The sequence below is a fragment of the Mustelus asterias genome, chromosome 10, assembly GCF_964213995.1.
Source record: "Mustelus asterias chromosome 10, sMusAst1.hap1.1, whole genome shotgun sequence".
NCBI lineage: Eukaryota > Metazoa > Chordata > Chondrichthyes > Carcharhiniformes > Triakidae > Mustelus > Mustelus asterias.
This window is the reverse complement of record NC_135810.1, coordinates 77,652,149-77,675,627: the sequence shown is the minus strand read 5'-3', so window position 1 is coordinate 77,675,627 and position 23,479 is coordinate 77,652,149. Positions and strand designations below refer to the sequence as shown.

General features: G+C 40.1%; 1 protein-coding gene across 1 annotated transcript in view; it reads left to right on the top strand.

Annotated features, from left to right (window-relative positions):
- The window catches only part of uxs1 (UDP-glucuronate decarboxylase 1), a 75,736-nt gene extending 52,498 nt beyond the window's left edge, over positions 1-23,238 (top strand). Inside the window, exons 11-15 of the mRNA XM_078221980.1 lie at positions 7,346-7,389; positions 10,847-10,907; positions 14,060-14,117; positions 17,345-17,448; positions 21,471-23,238. Of these exons, the coding sequence (XP_078078106.1) occupies positions 7,346-7,389; positions 10,847-10,907; positions 14,060-14,117; positions 17,345-17,448; positions 21,471-21,602 (399 nt within the window). The 3' untranslated portion in view covers positions 21,603-23,238. The remainder of the gene's footprint in view (positions 1-7,345; positions 7,390-10,846; positions 10,908-14,059; positions 14,118-17,344; positions 17,449-21,470) is intronic.
- Positions 23,239-23,479: the final 241 nt, after the last annotated feature.

Genomic DNA, 23,479 nt, shown 5'->3' with positions numbered 1-23,479 from the left:
TAGTTCCAAGTCTGGATGGTATGTGATTTGAAGGGGAACTTGCAGCTTTCTTGTGCACCTGCTGTCCTGGCTCTTCTAGATGGCAGAGGGTATGGTTTTTAGTGATGGCTTGGCGAGTTGCTGCAGTGCATCTTGTAGTTGGTGCATGTTGCAGCCATGCGAGTGGGAAGGAGTGAATGTTTGATGCAGTGAATGAAAAGCAAGGACTGCTTTGTCCTGGGCAGCGATCTTGAAGCTGCACTCATTCAGGCAAGTAGGCAGTATTCTAACATAGAATCCCTACAGTGCAGAAGGAGGCCATTCGGTCCATCGAGTCTGCACCAACCACAATCCCACCCAGGCCCTATTCCCTCATGTTTTACCCTGCTAATGCCCCTGACACTAGGGTCAATTTAGCATGGCCAATCAACCTAACCCGCACATCTTTGGACTGTGGGAGGAAACCGGAACACCCGGAGGAAACCCACACAGACGCGGGGAGAATGTGCAAACTCCATACACAGTGACCCGAGGCTGGAATCGAACCTGGGTCCCTGGCGTTTTCTGACTTGTACCTTGTAGATGATGGAAGGCTTTGGCGAGTCAGGAGTTATTACCTGCCACAGAATATCCAGATTTTAACTTTTAGCCACATTACTTATATGAAGTTTCTGGTCAGTGGTGACCCCCAAGATAATGGGGGATTCAGTTATGGTAATACTATTCAATGTCAAGGGAAGGTGGTTAGATACTCTCTTGCTGGAAATATAGTCATTCCTAGCACTTGTGTGGTGTATATGTTAGTTGCTGCTTAACTGTTCAAGCCTGAATATTGTTCCAGCCTTGCTATATGTGAGCATAGACTGCATTCACAGCTCCTCAGATAATGAAGCAACTGAACACTGCAACCCATCGGCAAACATCCACACGTGTGACCTTGTTAGGGGAATTTTCTGGGGGCTTCCCTCTGGGGGTCCTGCAATGAGCCAAATTCAGTTAATACGAAACATGCAAGAGACAGTATGCAGTTAAAGACGTTCTTTATTTGACCAATACACATTGGGAAAGAGATGCTAGATGGATTCCAACTTCTCTCTAAAATAACATCACATGAACACATCTGACATACTATTTTCAAAGATTTGTATTCCCCGCCCAATCTGTCATACAAACTCGATGGTCCAATTACATTAATACACACTATTTACCTTGGCCAACAGCACTCTACTCCTTAGCATAATTAGGAACTCATTGGACCTGGACGTCTTTCCCCCCTCTGCTTAGCAACCTTACCTACACATGTCTGACAGGTTCAAGGTTCACTCTCGCCACCTGCATACTATGAGAACCAAAAAGGAGTCATCCTGTCTAACTTGCTATACCTTATCATCACAGCCCCCACAGGGAGGCCAATGGTGAGGAGCGGAATGCTCCTATTCATTTTAATTAGCAATTGAATCCTTCTATTCATTCCATTATATAGTACCTCACAGCTGTAAGGTCTTCCAAAGCCTTTCACTGATTTACTTCATTGTTCCAGAGAATTAGGCCTGGCTGGTTCTGCTTTTTCCCGTTATGCTTTTAGGCAGGCCAAAGCTTACAAGACATTCAAAACTACATTTTAAAATTGCAATATTTGTTAATTCACTACTATTGATTATATTGTGTTTAATAGACAATACTTTTGTATAGTTTGTGTATGAGGCAAATTGTGATACCTTTGGTATATGATAAGGCACATTATGGTCCCCATTTTAGACTTGAAGACTTTGTTTTAAAAGCCCCTTAATAGCAGGGGTTTCAGCATCCCCTGCTATATAAAGGGAAGGTTAATTTTTAAGAAATAGCCGAAGATGTTTGGGCCTAGGGTACTGTCCTAAGGAACTCTTGCAGTGATATCCTGGAACTGACTTAATGGGTCTCCAACAGCCACAACCATCTGCTTTTGTGCCATGCATGAATGTAGCCAGTGGAGAGTCCTCCCCCTTTCTCTCCTCCTTCCTCTTCCTCCCCCACCACCCGCCCCCCCCCCCCCCAAAAAAGAAACATCATCTTCCAATTTAACAGGCCACCTTGATTACGTACTTCATCAAATCTTGTCTGGCTATTGAGGACTGTCACTCATCTCCTGAACTTGGTTGTTAGTCCATGTTTGGACCAAGCCCGGACCCAAGCATTGCATTTGTAAGTAGGTTATTGATGGGAAAATGCTGCTTGATACTACTCTCAAAAATACTTTCCATCAGTTTTTGAATGAATAATTTCCACCTGACGAGGTGGAAATTAGCCAAGTTGGCTTTATCTTTCTTTTTGTGGGCAGTGCATCTTTTTCAGTGAGGTGATAGTGTTGCAACTGAATAAGAACAACTTGGCTAGAGGGCGGCTTTTTTTGAAGTGCAGATGTTCATTGCAGCAAGGATGAACTCAGTGCCCGTAGCTTTTGCTTGTTTTCATGTGAAGTCAGTCAATTTGGTTGAAAACTGGCTTCTGTGGTGATCAGGACCTCTGACTAAAATGAGATGGATCATCCAATTGGCACTTCTGACTGAAGATGGGTGTAAATATATCCGCTTGGTCTTTAGCACTCTGGTGCTGGTCTCTGCTAGTTTTGAATGTTCATTGAGTCTTGTTTTTCCATTAGTTATTTCATTGCTCACTACCATTAATAACTGGATGTTACAGAGCTGCAGCAGTTTGCTCTGATCCATTGGTTGTGGAATAACATAGCTCTGTCTACAACATGTTGATTCTGCTTTTTAGCATGGATCTAGTCCTATCTTGCAATTTCACCAGATTGGCACCTCATTTTCAGTTACTTCTAGTACCACTCCTAGCATGCTCTCTTGAACTTTTCATTTAAGGGACGGTTGATTTCCTGGCACGATGATAATGATGAGGGGGATATGCCAGGCCATGAGGTTATAATTCTGCTGCTGGTGGTCCATAGTGTCTCATGGGTGCTCGGTTTTGACCCGAACAGGCGCCGGACTGTGGCGACGAGGGGAATTTCACAGTAACTTCACTGCAGTGTTAATGTAAGCCTTACTTGTGACTAATAAATAAAACTTTAACTTGATCTATTGGACTTGTTCTGAGTCTATCCCATTTAGCACGGAAGTAATGCAACAAACATGGAGGGTGTCCTCAATATGAAGACAGTACTTTTCATAAGGAGTGTGTGACGATCATTCTGACTAATACAGATGCAGCAGGTAGATTGATGAGGTTGAAGTCAAATAGATTTTTTCCCTCGTGTATAGTCTCTCACTACCTGCCACTAGTTTTGTCCCTCACATCTCAGCCAGCTCAATCAGCAGTAATGCTACAAAACCTCTCTTGATGATAGATACTGTAGCCCTCCACCTTGAGTACATTGTGTCATTTCAACTCAATGCTTCTAACTGGTGTTCAACTGGGAGGAGTACAGATAATCAGCTGGGGGAGGTAGATAATTGGTAATCGATGGGGAGTTTCCAGCCCCTATTTTACCTGATGCCATGAAGCTCCTTAGGGTCTGGAGTCAATGTTGAGTCCCAGACCTATTTACTTGTGACTGCATTCCACTGTGCCACCCGCCATCTGTCCTGATGGTAAGACAGGACATAACCCAAGGATTAGCAGTCTGGAACATTGGCTGAAAGCTATGATTCTGTGAGTATGACTATTACACATTGTTGCTTGGTTCTTCTGTGGAACAGCTCTACCAATGTTGGCAAAAGTCCACGTTAGCAAGAAGGACTTTGCAACGTCGACTGAGCTAAGTGTGACTTTGTTGTGTTTGAATCCTGGGTCAATGCTGGGTATCCAGTAAGTTTTATTATTATTATTATACATTGTCATGGCAATTTCAGAGGGTAGTTAAAAGTCAGTGACATTGCTATAGGGCTGAAGTTACATGTAGCCTAAACTGTCAAGATTGGCATGTGTCTTTTCCTAAAAGGGTATTTGTAAACCCAATAGGTTTTAACAACGGTCCAATGGTTACTTGATCACCATTGTTGGTACTTGTTTTTTATTCCAGACTTTTTAAATTAATTAACAAAATTTAAATTTCCCAGATGCCGCGGTGAGATTTGAACTTTTGTCTGTGGATTATTACTCCAGTAACACAACTACTACATGAACAGGGCACAAGCTTTTCTAAATCTACCCTTTGTTTGTGTTCTGCAACAAAGTGCTGATCAGCTATCTCCAGATGGTATTTATGTCATCATTAGTCTATTAATGAGATTTCCAAGAAAGACCAACCTGTTACACCAGATCAATAGTTAGTCTATAAATTATGTGTAAGTTGAAATATGCATTAATCTGTAAAACTTTATCATGGAGTATTAGCTTGAAAAAGAAATATGGTATATGCAGGAAAAATATATTTATGTTTATTATACATTGTCATCCATTTCCTCTACATATCTCTAGTTCAGGGAAAATTGGAGTACTTCCCTGTTATCATAGACTTGTTTTATTGATCTTGTATATATCTTTGATAAACATGCTATTCGAGGTTAAACATTTTAGCCTTAGTACTTGGCTGTTTCGTTTTTTGGATCCTTCCAGTGCTTGGCATGCTTCCTCGTAACAGTGGATCATCCTTCTTGGCTTAAACAAAATAACTCCTTCAGTTATTTTAGGGGGGCGGTGGGGGGGAATTTTTAAAAAGCCTGAAAGGAACTAAAAATTCCCAGCTAAATGGATGTGCAGTATTTGATTGCTGAGCCATACAAATTCACTGTTCACTTTTCTATAATTTGTGAGGAAACAACATCCAATCGCTTATGTCATTATTTTAACCACCTATCATCGCGTGTTTATTTATATACATGAACAAAAATCTATGTATTTAAAAGTGATTATTTCAAAATCCTTGCTATTGAAAAAGGATGGCGCAAAAGTACCAGGTATAACCCAGCTATGTTCTGTGTGAACACTGGATTGTAGAATCGCCCTGTTGGGTAAAAAATTATTTCAACTTAATGATAATGCACAGAAAGATTACTTCCAAGGAGCAATTCCAAGAAGAGTTCTGCGTGGTATTCATGCATGTTTTTGGGCCTCTGCCTTTCACATTCTGACAAGAATAAAAGGAAAGATAATAGCAATCGTCAGTGAGTGTGTGAAACAGGCTATTGTGGTGTTTAACAAAATTGAAAGGCCACAACTTTAAAAGATGGAGAGGGTTCGGACAAGAGTATGAATTCTGGGAAGAGCCATAACACCAGGTTAAAGTCCAACAGGTTTATTTGATAGCACAAGCTACTAGCTTTCTAGCCACTAGCTTGGCTTGTGCTACCAAATAAACCTATTGGACTTTAACCTGGTGTTATGGCTCTTCCCAGAATTCATACCTGGTGTTAAGACTTCTTACTGTGTTTACCCCAGTCCAACGCCGGCATCTCCACATTAAGAGCCATAAGCCCACTAAGCAAAGTAGAATTTGGTTTTCTAGTTACATAAAAACTGATTGAGAAGAGTTGAATTTGATCATTCAAATGATAGAATAGTGGAAATGCACAGGTTATGTAATTTGACCTTTGATTAAACAATGAGAGGACATTAATACAAAGTAGCAAAAATTATGTAGAACTTGAATAGAAAATACTTTACCAGTCCTTTGATATAATGCAGTCCTTTATAAAACTGTTTCAAAAGCGTTTGTTTACCGTCCAAAATAGCAGTTTTAAACAACATCAACTTATATTTACATAGCGATTTTAACATAATAAAACAACCCAAGTCAGTTTACGAGAGTCTTATTAAGAAACAGTTCTGGGCAGCATAGTGGCACAGTGGTTAGCACTATTGCGTCACAGCGCCAGAGACCCGGGTTTGATTCCCACCTTGGGCGGAGTCTGCAAGTTCTCCCCCTATCCGCATGGGTTCCCTCCCACAGTCCAAAAGACATGCTGGTTAGGTGCATTGGCCACGCTAAATTCTCCCTCAGTGTACCTGAATAGACACCGGAGTGTGGTGACTAGGGGATTTTCACAGTAACTTAATTGCAGTGTTAATGTAAGCCTACTTGTGAAACTAATAAATAAACTTTAAAACTTAAAAAAATGATACTGAGCCACCTTGGAGATGTCAGGGCAAATGACCTAAAGTTTGGTCAAATAGGTAAGTTTTAAGGGATTTCTTAAAGAAAGAAAGTAAGATAGAATTGGAGAAATTTAGGAAAAGAATTCTATAGTTTAGGGCCCAGGCAGCTTAAGGCATGGCTACCAATGGCGGAGCAATTAAAATTGGGGATGTTTGAGGCCAGAATTAGATGAACACTGATATCTTGAAGGATTGACTAATCTGTGTTTTTTTAAGAACTAAACTGCAAAATTTGCACTTCATTATAGATTGTAAGATCTGCTGTTTGATCCTATTAAATCAATTCATGCAGCCATTGATCACAAAATTGATTTGAAAGAAGAAATTCCTCGTTCATTTAATCCCATCTTTCCAGAGTTTCAACTTTATACCTTACCATTACTTCATGTAACTATTTCTTAAATACCCTGTTTTCAACCATCCTTCTTAGTGACCCCATTCGTTGATCTTTTGTGATTTTTTTCCATAGCTTCCTTAAGTGATATGTTTGCTTGGATTCCAAAATCTCTGCACATTTACAATTCCTAATTTCTCACCATTTACAAAATATTTTAACCTGCCCATCTGCCATAGTTTTGTTCACTCACTTAATTAGTCTGTGACCCTTTGCAAATTCATCCTTCCTCTATACCACTTCCTGTTCCTTCTAATGTGGTGCCAAAGGTAAACTCGAGTATATAAAACTCTCTTCCTTAATAGATATGTGACAATTTAAGGCCCCAAAACAAAAGTACCTGAGGAACACCACCTATTACGTTCTGCCAATTTGAGCGCAGACCCATTATCCCCACTCTGTCTCCAACATCACTACACCACGCCACCGCCCCCCCCCCCCCCCACCTCCCCAGAAGCAATTTCCAACTGTGCAACTCCTGCACTGTTTGAATTCACAAAGATTAATCAAAAATGAGAAGTTGTTATGAAAGGATGCAATTCTGTCATACTTTTTGATAAGAATTTGCTTAAATTTTCCACTTTCTTTGGCACCTAAGCCACTCCTGTACCAGGCACTCCTGAATCTAATTTCTCCAATTTGCGAGCAGAAACTTCCTCTTATCAAGTAGTGCTTTCCAAAGAATAAAGTGGACTATCTTTCCTCTTATCTCAGTTACATAGTAAAGTACTATTTTATTGCTCCAACCTTATTTTTGTATAATAGGGAAGTAGCTTACTGTCTGAATTTTTATTGGCTGGTAAAATGCCTTCAGGTTCTATCTTTCACCGTTTATAGTTTATATATTTAAATTTACTTTTTAAACTGTCTTCACAGGTTTATGGTTCGGGATCTCAGACCAGGTCTTTCCAATATGTAAGGTAAGATATGCGTGACTGGATATGTTCTATATATCACATGCACCTATCTCTGTGTTTGCACAAACAGATTATGTTGTCAGGGTTTTTATTAGCCTTATCAATATATTAAATTTATTTTATGAAATGTTTGCGGGTATTATATTTAAGAGATTTTGGTAAGGAGTCGAGGCTTAGAGGAACCAGAAGGATAATTTGATCCAGGAGAAGAAAATGGAAGAAATTGAGAGAAGAAAGAAAGACTGAAAAATAGGGAAGGCTGGAAAACTCTTGAAAATATTGGCATGATGATGGGAGGAGTTGGCGCGTTGAGTGGGTAATGAATCTGTACAGTGTAGAAGGAGGCCATTCGGCCCATCGAGTCTGCACCGACCACAATCCACCCAGGTTCTACCCCATAACCCCATGCATTCACCCTAGCTAGTCCCCCAACACTAAGGAGCAATTTAGCATGGCCAATCCACCTAACCCGCACATCTTTGGATTGTGGGAGGAAACCGGAGCACCAGAGGAAACCCATGTAGACATGGGGAGAACATGCAGACTCCACACAGACAGTGACCCACACTGGGAATCGAACCCGGGGTTCCTGGCGCTGTTAGGCAGCAGTGCTAACCATTGTGCCACCATGCCACCCATGGTTCGCTAAGTGAAGAAATTTAGTGAACCAACTCATCTAAATTCTTGGCACTCATTTGTTCTCGATGAATAGAGGGGAGGTGAGAACAAATGTCCGCCTTTAGCATCAGCTTTACTCGGAAAGAAGTTTCAGTAAACCATGACACCAAAGTTAGCTGGAGGAGAGAACGCACTTCTTCCTGAGCATTACCAACATCCAATTCGACTGAGATTTAATTCACCTGTGATCGCAGGTTTTCAGTTGAAGCAATAGGGGAACAAGTGACATTAGCAATCTGGCATATTGCAGGCTGTCAACCTTCTGTTGTCAGCAGCATTAAGGGAGGATTGTTGGCTGGCTATCTTTTTCTTCATGGTGGGGAGAATTTGAGCTTGGTTGTTTCTTTACCATTACACTTTGATTTTGCTACTCTCTTAAAGACCACAAATATCTGTGGCAGTTATTTAAAATTGGGTGCCTACTCTTTTCAACTCTTATTACGAAAGCAAAATACTGTGGATGCTGGAAATCTAACATAAATCAGAAAATTCTGGAAATGTTCAGCAATCTAGCAGCACTATTGGATAGAGAACCAGATTTTTTTTCAGGTTAACCAGCTTAATTTTTCAGGCTGAGTTCTAATGAAAAGTGTAACTGAAATATTGTGCCTTCAGAGCATGTATTTTGTATGTCACTTCCCTTAATGCATCCATATTAGTCATCAGACAGCTGGTGGAACTTGTACTAAGTAGCTTTCCTTCAAATAACTTACGCAAGAGAATGCAGTTCAAAAGCTTTACTGAGGTCAAATTTATATTGTGCATTTCAAAAAAAAACCTGCATGGGAGACAAAATTATCCTGTTCTAATGTTTTGTAACAGAGGTGTGGAATGGGTTGGGATCATGTGTGCAGAAACAAGAGGAAGAGCTGTACGGAAGAGGATGTTGTAAGGAGTTGAGGGTGGCACGGTAGCGCAGTGGTTAGCACTGCTGCTTCACAGCTCCAGGGTCCCGGGTTCGATTCCCGGCTCGGGTCATTGTCTGTGTGGAGTTTGCACATTCTCCTCGTGTCTGCGTGGGTTTCCTCCGGGTGCTCCGGTTTCCTCCCACAGTCCAAAAATGTGCGGGTTAGGTTGATTGGCCAGGTTAAAAATTGCTCCTTAGAATCCTGAGATGCGTAGGTTAGAGGGCTTAGCGGGTAAAATATGTGGGGGTAGGGCCTGGGTGGGATTGTGGTCGGTGCAGACCCGATGGGCCAATTGGCCTCCTTCTGCACTGTAGGGTTTCTATGATTTTCTATGATTCTATGAGTAGCAGGCTCATGAATTAAGGTTGTGATCTTGGTGCTGAGAGAGTGGAATGGCGATAGTGTCTGTGTTGGGGAGGCTTGGAAGAATAATTAGAAGAGTGAGTTTGGATAAGAAGCACGTGAAGTGGGAAAGTGCCTCACTGGCGGAGTTTGGATAAGTTCCTCAGCAAAGGATGGTGGATGGAAATGGGAGAAAGTACCTTCGTTGGATGTTTGGGAAAGTACCTCAATGGGTTTGGAGGAATTTACCTACCCCAACTAGAGAGCATTCAATAAGTCCCTCAGCTGGTTGTTGTAAAGGTACGTCTTGGGATGAATGAATGGCTAAAATCTCTTTTTTTTTTTCTCTAACATTTAAGAGATTCTAATACTAGAAAAATTGCAAATTTATTGATGGTATTACTTTGAGGTAAACCTGATGTTTTTTTTAGGACGTGAAATGTTCTAAATTGAAGATGCCCCTTTTTTTAAAGATAAATGTGCCTGAACAGGCATAAATTTGTCCAGGTTTCTTCCTGAGATGAAGGATTTTAATATTCTAATATTAGCAAAGGTTAACATTGAGGGCCCTCTCACAGTGGCACCCACGTGCTTGATAGGTATGGCAGATAAATGCTACAGCTTAGAGATTATCGGATCAATTTACGCAACACATTTTAAAATAGAATGTTGTTTAATATATAAGCAAAGATCCCCCATGTTTTGCTCATGGAGAACTTGAGGATTTGCTGTTTTATATTGATGGAAATGTAACTGATAGTGATCGGGAACTGTTACAGGGTGTAATGGTAGCAATTTACAAGAAGTGCATTGCTAGAATTAAGGTTATATAATGCATATTAATCCCTAAAAAAGACTAAGACTAGAATTTTCCAGCCGTTCACGCCAGCAGGATTCTCTGGTCCTGCTGCAGTGAACGGAGATTTGGCTGAGTGCCGAATTCTCCCCCCTCGCTTGCAACAGCAACAGGGCATGAATGGCCGGAAAACTCCGGCTTAAGTGTGTGAATGTTTTTGTAATTGAAAATTTCACCTAAATGAACCATTTTTACAAAACTTGGAAATTCCTGTGAAATAGTAAACCTGTGAAAGCAATAGTTCAGAAATACTACGAAAGTATTCTAGTGCTATATTTTTTGAAGTATTCAATACCTTTGCTGCTAACCACTTAAATCAACAAATCAGAAGATGTTTACATAGAATTGAGAAGTTATGGAAAATGTTGAATTTCTTGTGATCTTGTGACCTTGGTCTAGTGTGATCGCTATTTACATAGTCCACATGGTTTTGGACACTTCTACATGCTTCCAAAGTACCTTGTGGACTGTACCTTGTACCTTGTGCTTTGGGATATTCAGTGGTTATGACAGTTGCTATATAAATGCAAGTTTTTAAAAAATGATAATGTTTTTATGTTCAATTTAAATGTTTATTTGTACTGAAAAATAATATTGCCTATTTTCAGATCATTAACACAGACCACATGAAAATGCAGTGCATGTTCAGTTTAATTTATTTCAATTTTCTTTGTAGTGACCTTGTGAATGGATTAGTGATTTTGATGAACAATAATGTCAGCAGTCCTGTGAATGTGGTATGTAAACTTCCTACATTCTAGCAATTCCTGTTCCAAGATAAAATCTGATATATGTTTGGCATCGTCGTAAATGCAAAACTGGATAGTTGCCTGATTAGGAGTTTGGAATCCTATATTTTAAAAACTGTCAATGGTCTCTTGATTCTAATAGCTCATGATGTTAAGTGGTGCTGTCAGCATAATGTTGCACAATCAATTGATTGCAGTGGGGTATGACCTAATATTGTGTGGCAGCCCCCAAATGGCCACACAGCTTATGCTAATTAGAAATGAATAAGAAACCTTTCCTGGAGCATGAAATATTGTCGGAGATACTCGAATACTTGCCTTGGTTTTCACAGGGGGCATCACGGTGGCACAGGGGTTAGCACTGCTGCCTCACAACGCCATGGACCCGGGTTCGATTCCCAGCTTGGGTCACTGTCTGTGTGGAATCTGCACGTTCTCCCTGTGTCTGCGTGGGTTTCCTCCCACAGTCCAAAAGATGCTGGTTCGGTGCATTGGCCATGCTAAATTCTCCCTCAGTGTACCCGAACAGGCACTGGAGTGTGGCGACCAAGGGATTTTCACAGTAACTTCATTTTAGTGTTAATGTGAGCCTACTTGTGACTAATAAATAAAATAAAGAAGTGTGGTGGTGGCGGGAATGAAAGGAAGCAAATGGAGGATAACCATAGTTAAGAGAAATAAAATGGTAGAAACCAAAATGTCAATACTCTTAGTCCTGTTGGGGTAAGCTGGGAGAAAACAGTACAGGCTGTGACCAATCTTGCAAAAAATCCTGGATATGGACTGATGATAAAGCACTGGAGGGTTGCCATTATAGCACCTCTTATCAAAAAAAGGTGAGGCTGCGGCTAAAGTATTGTGCACAGTTTTGATCCTCTTACTTGAGAATGGAGGTAATTGTATTAGAGGCAATTCGGAGGAGGTTCACTAGATTGATTCCAGTGATGAAGGGTTTGTCTTATGCGGAGAGGTTGAGCAGTGTAGGCCTATACTCTCTGGAATTTAGAAGGAGGAGGGGAAACCTAATTGAGGTATATAGCATGCTAAAGGAGATTGACAGAGTAGACGTGGAAAGGATGTTTGTTCTTGTGGGGAAATTTAGAACGAGAGGTCGTCATTTTAGGATACGAGGTAGCTGATTTAAAACACAGATGAGGAGAAATTACTTCTCTCAAAAGGTCATGAATCTGTAGAATTCACTACCTCAAAGTGCGATTAATGCCGGGACATTGAGTAAATTTAAGGAAGAGATAAACAGAGTTTTAATTCGGAATGGGCTGAAGGGTTATGGAGAATGGGCAGGAAAGTGAAGTTGTGGTCGAGACAAGATCAACCATGATTGTATTGAACGGCGGAGCAGGCTCAAGGGGCTGAATCGTCTACTCCCATCCCTAATTCTTTTGTTCCTAAAATGGGTTGATATGGACCAGTCAATTCAATATTGTTGGATGATGAGCTTCAAGAGGCTAACCTACTGGATGAAGTTAATTAATTTCTTTGCTGTGTTAGCGGTGGCTGACAAATTTAAGTTCTTTGGGGAAGTACCAGGAGAACATAGACAGATGATTAGATTGGGCAGATGGCAGAAACTCTTGAGTGTTCAAATGCACAAATCTTTAATAGCAATAACAAATTGATAAAGCAATTTATAAATGCATGTGCGATTCTTGGTTTAATAAGTAAGATATTAAATACAAAATCAGAATCTGTTCAAAAAATTGATTAGGCTACAGTAAGTACGAGGCCAATTTTGGATATCCTACTTTTGGAAGGATTTAAGACCATGCGGTGGTAATACAAGATTCAAAAAATGGATAAAGGACTTTTCTTATGAGGAGAGTCTTTAAAACTTAGAGAATTCCTTTCCTTAGAGCAAAGAAGAATATGCAGATAATATGAGAATATTCATGTATCTAAAGTTTTGATGAGGTAAAAATTTTCCCTGGTCTGTAAATCGGTAATAGATGGTACAAAATGAGAAACCGAGCATGGAGAGAAAGACTGTGGAGGCCTTTGAGACTTAGAATGTCAGATGGTGGAAGCAGAATTCAAAATAGCTTCTAAAAGAGCAACTTTGACAAAAATGAAAGTGCACTTTTTTCAGACAGCCAGTGTAGATTCAATGAGCTGAACATTGTCCACTAAATATGAAAGAAATGAGTCTCAGCAAAATTATTTCGTTGTTTGTTTCCCCAATTTAGACATTTCAATATTGATCCCACTATTTTCCAAAAGCAATCTCTCTGTCTCTGTCACCTCCTACAAGCTCTCAACTTCTCTTCTCCCCTGCCCCAGAACATACTCTTCCTCTGACTTGGGTCTGTTGTGGATCCTCAATCCCTTAACTCCAACATGGTGGCTGTGCCATCAACTATCAAGGTCTTGCGCTCTGAAATTTCCTTCACTAAGATCTCGCTCCTCTGCACTCAACCTCCCTCTTTGTCTTTCCTTAAATTCTTCCACCGCTCACCCTTCCCTACCCAAACCACTTCAACCAAATGTTGATCACCTTATTAGGCTCAGCATTCATTTCTACCTGCTAATATCACTGTGAAATGCCTTCAGATTTTGTTTACATTTAGAGGTGTTAGATGAGTTGTAAGTTCCACACTTGTTATTATAAATCTATTCGATGATGTTTCATTTTAAGTGACTCCAATACAAAAAGATAATTGGTGCATTTGGACATTAGCATAATAATATAGATGCATAGAAAAATTGTGATGGAAGTGATGTAGCTGATATTTAGAAATTTTAGAAAGAGGATTTTGGTGGCAATAAAGATCAAAATCTGGTGATGGTTACAGTGGAAGTTGTTTTGGTGTTCAGATATGAGGTTGGATTTGAAGTTCCATTCTTAAATCAAACATAAGATAAAAACAGACAATGCTTGAAAAGCTCTGCAGGTCTGGCAGTATCTATGGAGAGAGAAGCAGCTAATGTTTCAAGTCCTTTTTTAGTATTTGTGTAATTAAATAGTTTAAATAATTTCAGGATTACATTGAAAGTATAGTTAAAGCTAAGTGAATGTGTCAGATTTTGAAATTGTAACAAGTGTAACAAATCTAAATCACCATTATCTAAACTTTTTAAAAACGCATCCACTCTGTTTAATACCAGCTGTGTTTACTTTTCCACAGGGAAACCCAGAAGAACATACGATTCTAGAATTTGCCAAATTAATTCGGAGCCTTGTTGGTAAGATTTTTTTCTACTTACCTTGGTAAACTGGAAAACAATGGATCTCAGTCCTGGGAACTCAAGTACCTTTGTAGGAACAAGAATAGGCCATTCAGCCCATCAGACCCATGGCCCCTTTTAGAACATAGAACAGTACAGCACAGAACAGGCCCTTCGGCCCACGATGTTGTGCCGAGCTTTATCTGAAACCAAGATCAAGCTATCCCACTCCCTATCATCTTGGTGTGCTCCATGTGCCTATCCAATAACCGCTTAAATGTTCCTAAAGTGTCTGACTCCACTATCACTGCAGGCAGTCCATTCCACACCCCAACCACTCTCTGCGTAAAGAACCTACCTCTGATATCCTTCCTATATCTCCCACCACGAACCCTATAGTTATGCCCCCTTGTAATAGCTCCATCCACCCGCGGAAATAGTCTTTGAACGTTCACTCTATCTATCCCCTTCATCATTTTATAAACCTCTATTAAGTCTCCCCTCAGCCTCCTCCGCTCCAGAGAGAACAGCCCTAGCTCCCTCAACCTTTCCTCATAAGACGTACCCTCCAAACCAGGCAGCATCCTGGCAAATCTCTTCTGCACTCTTTCCAGCGCTTCCACATCCTTCTTAGTGAGGTGACCAGAACTGCACACAATATTCCAAATGTGGTCTCACCAAGGTCCTGTACAGTTGCAGCATAACCCCACGGCTCTTAAACTCCAACCCCCTGTTAATAAAAGCTAACACACTATAGGCCTTCTTCACAGCTCTATCCACTTGAGTGGCAACCTTTAGAGATCTGTGGATATGGACCCCAAGATCTCTCTGTTCCTCCACAGTCTTCAGAACCCTACCTGTGACCCTGTAATCCACATTTAAATTAGTCCTACCAAAATGAATCACTTCACATTTATCAGGGTTAAACTCCATTTGCCATTTTTCAGCCCAGCTTTGCGTCCTATCTGTGTCTCTTTGCAGCCTACAACAGCCCTCCACCTCATCCACTACTCCACCAATCTTGGTGTCATCAGCAAATTTACTGATCCACCCTTCAGTCCCCTCCTCTAAGTCATTAATAAAAATCACAAAGAGCAGAGGACCAAGCACTGATCCCTGTGGCACTCCGCTAGCAACCTGCCTCCAATCCGAAAATTTTCCATCCACCACCACCCTCTGTCTTCGATCAGACAGCCAGTTACCTATCCAATCGGCCAACTTTCCCTCTATCCCACACCTCCTCACTTTCATCATAAGCCGACCATGGGAGACCTTATCAACTTAATTTTGAATTATGAAAAGACATATTTTTCCTTCCAAAAATCAAGGGGGCGATTCTCCCAACCCGCTGCGCTGCTATTGTAGCGCAGCAGGCCAGGAGACTCGAGGGGAGGCCGGTTTGCAGGCTCCCCACCGAATGCCATGGCCTCCACGTGTCTCCGGCAGCCGGATTTCCTGTGCCATCAGCTCTACGCCAGAAATCGGTGCAGAGCTGCATAACTTATTTAAATCAGCCATATATTTCAAATATCATTACCTGTGACTCCCTTGTCAATCAAGAGTCCATCTATCTCATCCCATGCTCCTCAATGCCTTTGGTGGGAATTGCGCTGTCACTTGAATGAAACTGCAAATGAGAGTGTAAATGGACTAGGGAAAATAGCTGTCTTAGATCTAGTATCATGTAGTGAAGCAGTGTTAATTAATAATATCATAGTAAAAGATCCACTGGGAAATAGTGATCATAATATCATTCTATTTCATGTTAAGTTTCCAATTGGAAACAAAACTCTTAAACTTAAACATAGCCAGTTATGTAGGTATGAAGCAAAAACTGGCTAAGTTTTTAATTGGGTAAAAAGCATGGAGCTAAGTGAACAGTGGGAAATATTTAAATAAACAATTCAAAATGTTCCAACAAAATTACATTCCATTGAAGAACAAAAATTCACCAAGTGGCTGACTCGGAGTTAATAGTATGAGATTAAAATAACAGACTTACAAAGTTGCAAAAAACAGTAGCAAGTCAGAGGATTTGGAATGTTTTAGAAACCAGCAAAGGGCCATCAAAATGTTGATTAAAAAAGGAAAAAATAGAATGAGAGTAAAACAGCCAGAAATGTAAAACTGATTAAGAGCTTTTATAAATATATGAAAAGAAGAGAGTAGCTAAAGTAAATGTTGTTCCATTAGAATCAGAGATGGTGGAAATTGTCATGGGGAAACATGAAATCAGTAAGAGTTTTAACAACACCAGGTTAAAGTCCAACAGGTTTATTTGGTAGCAAATACCATTAGCTTTCGGAGCGCTGCTCCTTCGTCAGATGGAGTGGAAATCTGCTCACACAGGATAGAGGGAGGGCATGGCTCTCAGTCAGTGTCCAAAGTGTAAAAGCTTCTTTTGTTTTTAACCATTTGAAGTTGATAGTTCTATTAATATATAAATGATTAATCATTTTCTATAACTTATGAAATATTCAACATATATTAAATGTATTTAATTTTATTCATAGTCATAGTTAGCGTACAGGCCTGATTTCAATCTTGCAGCCCTCTGTGATGAAGTAGGGCCACTCATATGGCCTACTCACTAGCCTAGGTTGCCCATCACTGGCCCACATCCTAGGGTTCTAAAAAAGATAGCTGCAGAGATGGTGGATGTGTTGGTTATGATTTTTCAAAATTTCTTAGATTCTGGAGTAGTCGCACTAGATTGGAAGTTGAGAAAATGCTACACCTTTTCATTTTAACTCAGCTTCTTGCTCTCATGCCCACATGTCCTTCCTTGGCCTGCTGCAATGCTCCAGTGAAGTTGGAGGAGTAGCATGTCATCTTGTGGTTGGGTACGTTGCAGCCCTCTGGACTCACTTGAGTTTGGCAGCTTTAGATTGTGACATTTCTCCTCCATCTTAAACCTCCTTTTAAAAATATCCCATATATGTATTGCCTCAATGCAACCCCCCCCCCACTCCTCCCCTCAACACCAGACCATCTGTCCTTTGTTCTTAAAGTTGTTACTTTTTGTTGCAATCTCTCACAGCTACGTTTAATATCTAACACATTCTCCCTCTCTTCAGTTCTGCCAAAAGCACCTGAAACATTGACTCTGCTTTCTCTCCTTACAGATGCTGCTGGATCTGCTGAGGTTTTCCAGCATCTTCTGTTCTTGTAAGGGTTATGTCAGATGGCGTTGCCTTGTATCTGTTTTGATTTTGCTGTAAGTAATATTTTCTTCTATCCAACAGGGAGCAAAAGTGACATCCTGTCTCTTCCAGAAGCACAAGACGATCCACAACGAAGAAATCCAGATATCAGGAAAGCCAAGCTATTGTTGGGATGGGAACCTGTGGTAAGGACACATTGAATTCTCAGTATCTATATTGGGATGGAATGCCAAATTGCATAGCATCAAGCCACTATCAAGATAAATGTTTTCTTTATCAAATGTTCTGATTCTATTGACTGGGTAAAATACTCAGTCGTATTTTACGAGGTCAGACTGAATTAGCCGCAGCACCTCCAACCTTCTCCCAGAAATCTATTACCTAATGTAGTGTAGGACAGAGTATAAATCAGGATATTTGAGGTGTATGTAATAAGGGTAATACAGTAATCATGGGGGGCTTTAATCTTCATACAGACTGGATAAACCAAATTTGCACTAGTAGTGTGGAGAATGAGTTCATGGAATGTATACATGGTCGTTTTCTAGAGCCGTATGTCAAGGACCCAACTAGGAAACAGGTTACTTTGGACCTGGTAATGTGCAATGGGTAAAGATTATTTAATCTTGTAGGAAAGGGGCCTTTAGGGAAGAATGACCATTTTAGTTAAAACTGAATCTAGGGTCTTGGCCGGAATTCTCCGGCTGTTCAGGCCGGCGGGTTTCTCGAGTCCTGCCGGCAGTGCGTCCCTGCTCGCGGGTTTCCCGCCGGCATGGGGTGATGTCAATGGGAATTCCCATTGATAGCAGCGGGACCAGAGAATCCTGCCACGAGCAAACAATGCGCTACCTCTCGCCAGCAGTAAACACGCAGCTGGAAGGCCAGAGAATCTCACCCCTTGAGTCTAAACAAAGCAAACTATGTATGTTTGAGGAGTGAGTTAGGAAAGGTAAAGTGGGAAACTACATTAAAAAGTATGATGGTAGACAAGCAATGGCTGGCCTTGAAAGAATTACACAATTTGCAACAAACATACATTTCTTTAAGGCACAAAAACTCACAGGAAATATCGTCCAATGTGACTAACGAGGAGTTAAAGATATTTTTAGAACAAGGGAAGAGGCTTGTATTGTAGTCCGAAATAGTAGTAAGCCTCAGGATTGGGAGGATTTTAGAATTTAGCAAAGGAGAACCTAAAAATGTATCAGGAAAGAGAAAAGCGAATGAGAGTAGATTAGCAAGAAACATTTAAAACAGCTTGTAAACATTTCTGTAGGTAAGTAAATAGCAAGAGATTAGTGAAAGTACATGTGGGCTCATCCAAGGCAGAGACCAGTAAAATTATACTGGGGATTAAGGAAAATGCAGGGACAGTGAATATTTTGTGTTAATCTGTCTTTATGGTAGAAGAAACAACAACATTCTGGAAATAATAAGAAATCGGGGATTTAGCAAGAGCGAGGAATTCAAAGAAATTGGATAAGAAGTTATACTAGAGCAATTCATGGGACCTGACAGGATTTTAAAAAGCCATTGATGAGAAAGTGCCCATGTTGGTTTTGATTTTTCTGAATTCCTTAGATCCTAGAACAGTTCCAAAGGATTGAAAAGTTGCTAACATAATCCTGCCATTTGAGAAAAGAGGTAATCTGTGTGTCAGGAAGCAGGGAGGGAGTTGTGTAGCTATCAAAAAATGTGACCAGCAGGTAGTATATTGGGGAGGGGTGGGGAGGGTGTGGCGGGGCGGGGGGGCGGTGGGGAGGTGCATCATACCTTGGATGTTGGAAATTTGAAATAAAAACCGGGAGTGCTGGGTAAAAGACTCAGTGGGTCTGAGGTGTTTCAGAACCAGAAAGAGATGTTTTAGGCAGAGAACAGAGTCGAGGAAAGGGCAGGGGAAAGAAAAAGGAAGGTATATGATAGGGTGGAAGGTATATGATAGGGTGGAAGGTATATGATAGGGTGGAAGGTAGGAGAGATTAAATAACAAAAGGGCAAATGGTGCAAGGCAAAAAGAGATACTAATGGGACCCAAAAAAAAGTGTCCAGAAGAGGTGTAACTTGCAAAAGCAGAATCATCACCAACATCAGTTGCCCAAAAAATTGGGCAGAGGTTTTATGTTCTGAAATTGTTGAATTCAATGTTGAGTCCAACATGCTGTAAAGTGTCTAATGTAGCAGTTAGGTGTGGTTATTTGAGCTTCATTGGAACAGTGTCAGAGGCTGGTATGGAATTGGGGCAGAGAATTAATATGACGGGTGACTAAGCTCAGGTGCATGCTTGTGGACACAACAGAGAAGTTCCTCAAGTGGTCACCCAATCTGCCTTTGAACTCCCCAATATGGAGTAGACTGTATCATGAGCAACAGCAAAATGCAATATACTAAAGCGAAAGAAGAAGAATAGATAGCTAACTGGCAAAAAGTACTAAAGGTAGTTGCTCACATTGGCAATGGGAAGTGGTGTTCCACACAGACCTGTGCTGAGGTTACCATTCACATAAACAATTTGAACTCCAGAATCAGAAGTACAATTCCAAAATTTGCAGCTGACGGGGTTATAGTTAATACAGAGGAGGACTGTGACAGAACCTGCAACTTGGGCACGTAACTCAAATAAACCTTAAACATAGGTGTGAGGTAATGCATTTTGGTAGGAAGAATAAGAAGGACACGCACTCCCTGGAAAATGAGGGATAAAGGGCATTGATACACAAATCAATAGAAGCAGACCAGTTTAAAAGGCCATAAAGAGGCAAACAAAGCACTGGGATTATTTCTGGAGGAATAGAACTGAATTGCAGAGAAGTTATGTTAAATTTGCAAAGAACCTAAGTCAAGCCATAGTTTGAGTACTGTACACAATTCTAATCTCTCTTATTCGTAAAAAAAGGATATAAGAGGACTGGAGCAGATGAAAAAATATTTGCTAGAATGATCCCAAAATTGAAAGATTATATCGATCAATAACAATGGAACAGGCTTTCAATAACAATCTTTCAATAAAACGAGAAGACTGGGTGGCCTGATAGAGGCCCTTAAGATAATGAAATGGTTTGCGAAGGATGGGTGAGCCCAGACTCAAGGCCCTGAAAAATGACAAAGAAATCCAACAGGAAATACAGGAAAAAAGTTTATTCTTCAGTGAGTGGTTAGGGTGGAACGCACGACCACACAGAGTAGTTGAGGTGAATAGCATAGGTACGTTTATGGGGAGGCTAGATAAACATGAGAGAAAGCAATAGAAGGATATGTTAAACTGATAGAGGAAGAAGGTTGGGAAGAGATTTATATGAAGCTAAACACTAGCCCGTTCAGTTCAATGATCTGTTTTTGTGCTGTTAGTCAATGTAACACTTTTGGCATTGGAATTCTAGCGCACTGCCTTCTACAGATGTTACTGGTTTATATAAGCTGATAAAAGGTTTATGAATTAATTATAGTACTGAGCTGGAGAATGTACTGTAGGTAAAAACAAGTAGATGTTAAGTTGCAACTTAGCTGCCATTCATTTATAATAGATTATAAGCAGACCATCCTTTAAGGCTAAAACCTAACTTGACTAGATAACCTAACCTAGTATCTAGCACTGGGACTTGCAACCTGGAGATCTTGCTTCAAAGTAGTGTCAAGCAATTTTGAGGCAAGAAATCCACTGCGCACACCTCACCACGCTGAATTATTTATATATAGTTGGAATTTATTAAGAGGGAAAGTAAAGTCCAACTTTATAGTTGAAATTTGAGGAAAAACCTTTGCTACTGAGTAGACTTATCCTAAACTAATTTCAAACAGCAATAAAGACAGCGGTAAGGTTTGATTTGATTTATTATTGTCACGTGTTAGTATACAGTGAAAGTATTGTTTCTTGTGCTGTAGAGACACAGAAGGGGCTGTTCATTAAGTGTTAACCACGCATCTTAATCGTGCTCTCAAATCCATCCCATTCTCAACAGTGCACTTAGAAGATCCTCCAGCTATCCTCCAGCCATCCTATTCCCAGAAAACATGCTGTACTTCTGTCTTTAAATTTCAGTAATGGAAGTGCCATTCTGATCATAAAATTTTCCTCAATGGCATAACATACAATAGGCTTTATTGATGTATTCTTAAAACATATTTCTGTGACTTCATTAAAGCATAAACATAGAAGAAATATTTATTGACTTTTTTTTTAATTGATCCCCCATTTTCTTTTTCTAAATAGGTTCCCCTGGAAGAAGGCCTAAACAAGACGATTGACTACTTCCGTAAAGAACTGGAATATCAGGCAAATAATCAATACATCCCCAAACCGAAACCTGCCAAAACAAAGAGGGGCAGACTCAGACATACCTAATGCACTAGGGCAAAGCAAGCCTTCGATGTCACAGGGAATGGAATGAAAACTTGGCTTTTGAAGAAGCTCCAAAAAATATATTAAAATTGAACTGGAATTTGTTCTTTGAGCTTGCTTCTACAGGTGGATGTGCCTAAAAAAAAAAGTTCAGATATTTCCTTGCACTTTTTAATCTGTTTTATTTAAAATAGCATAGCATTGTTGAGTGGCTGTTTTGTACTTTTGCTTTGGTTTATTATATTTGTCATGATACTGTTACCCATTTCTGTGAAGGATCTCTTCATGAACCATTTTACATCAACAGAAGTGTTGAAAATGGGATTATTTATAACAAATGGTACTACTTAATTTTGTCATTGCTGTCTGCAATAACCTTCAGCCAGACTAACTGTTTTGTCAGGTGAGTAACAGTGACATCTAGTGATTGATCTGTCATGTAAATTGTTCCTCCGTTACAACATTTTGCTCATTCATTTTTAAAAGAGTTGTAAAATTGTTGTTTTGAAATTAGGGAATATATTTCTTTTTGTAAGAATCTATTTGTTATATAAGAGGTTTTTTTTTAAAAAAAAAAGATAATAATTGCTTGAATTACTGCTGCATTGTATGTGCTTGGAGGGGGAAGTGTATAACCAGGTATGCATTTTAATTGTGCTGATTTAATAAAGTTTTGGTGGGGATATCATAACTATTTTTACATCATTGAGGAATACATAGAAGATTTGTCTTTGAGGCACTCAAGTTATTCAAATGTCTTAAAAGGTCGTATAGATATATATATATAACTCCCTAAAGCAACTATTCAAATTAGATATTTGTCCTTTTTCTTTGTTAAATTAAATAGCTTCTGAGTTTAAACAAAAAATAAAAACCCAATGATGATTGCTGTCATTGTTCTCATTCCTTCAACTAGTAAATAAGGGTAGAAACTGTTTTAATCCCACGGAGAAAAAATATCACTGGCTAAGAATTTTACAGCCATTCCATGGTGGTTCAAAGGATAACTGTAATCTTGTCATATGTTGCTGAGTTGCACAGACTAGAGGGGTTCCAGTTTTATTTTTAATCTATGCTGCATTAGATTACCTCAGCAACTGGGCAGGGTAGTGTCTGAGGACTGAGGAAGAAAATGAATTGGCCAAGCTTCCCACTCCTGATCACTACCTAGCAGCCCCAGTGGAAATGAAGCTGGGTGGGGCATTGGATGGGGTGGGTGTTGAGAACAAGATCTAGCTCTGCTGTTAAGCCCTCAAAGTCAAATATCCTGCTGATCACTTTTCATGCTCAAAAACAGATTACATTTGCCACTTGGGAAAACTACTAACTGGGTACAGATGTTACTCGAGCACGAATCGCTCGTTGGCCTCCAGGACAAAAAATTTCTGAGAAGGCGTCATACTGAGCTACCCACGTGGAACATTTTTCTTGTCTATAAACTGATGTCGTCTAGTCGATAACTTTGGTTCTAAGAAAATTTTTGAAGTTATTGCCCTTGATTAGTTATGTTTTTCTTAGCCAGTACATTTCAACATCTGCCTATTTGACCTTTTGTGCTCAGTTGTACTTCTCAGCTACTTCTGATTAGTGTTATTTTATGGTTTTAAATGTTTCATTAAATGCATGACCATTTCCAGTGATAGTGTTAACAAATGTTGTGGCTATGAGTCTTCAGAACAGGCTGTGTCGCCTCCTCCTCTTTTTTTTTCAGTTCTGACGTTAATTCACAAAAATGAGCAACCCACTGCAGACTTAGCAGATGTAAGACCATAAGACATAGGAGCAGAATTAGGCCGCTCGGCCCATCGAGTCTACTCCGCCATTCGTGGCTCATATTTTTCTCATCCCCATTCTCCTGTCTTTTCCCCATAATCCCTGAT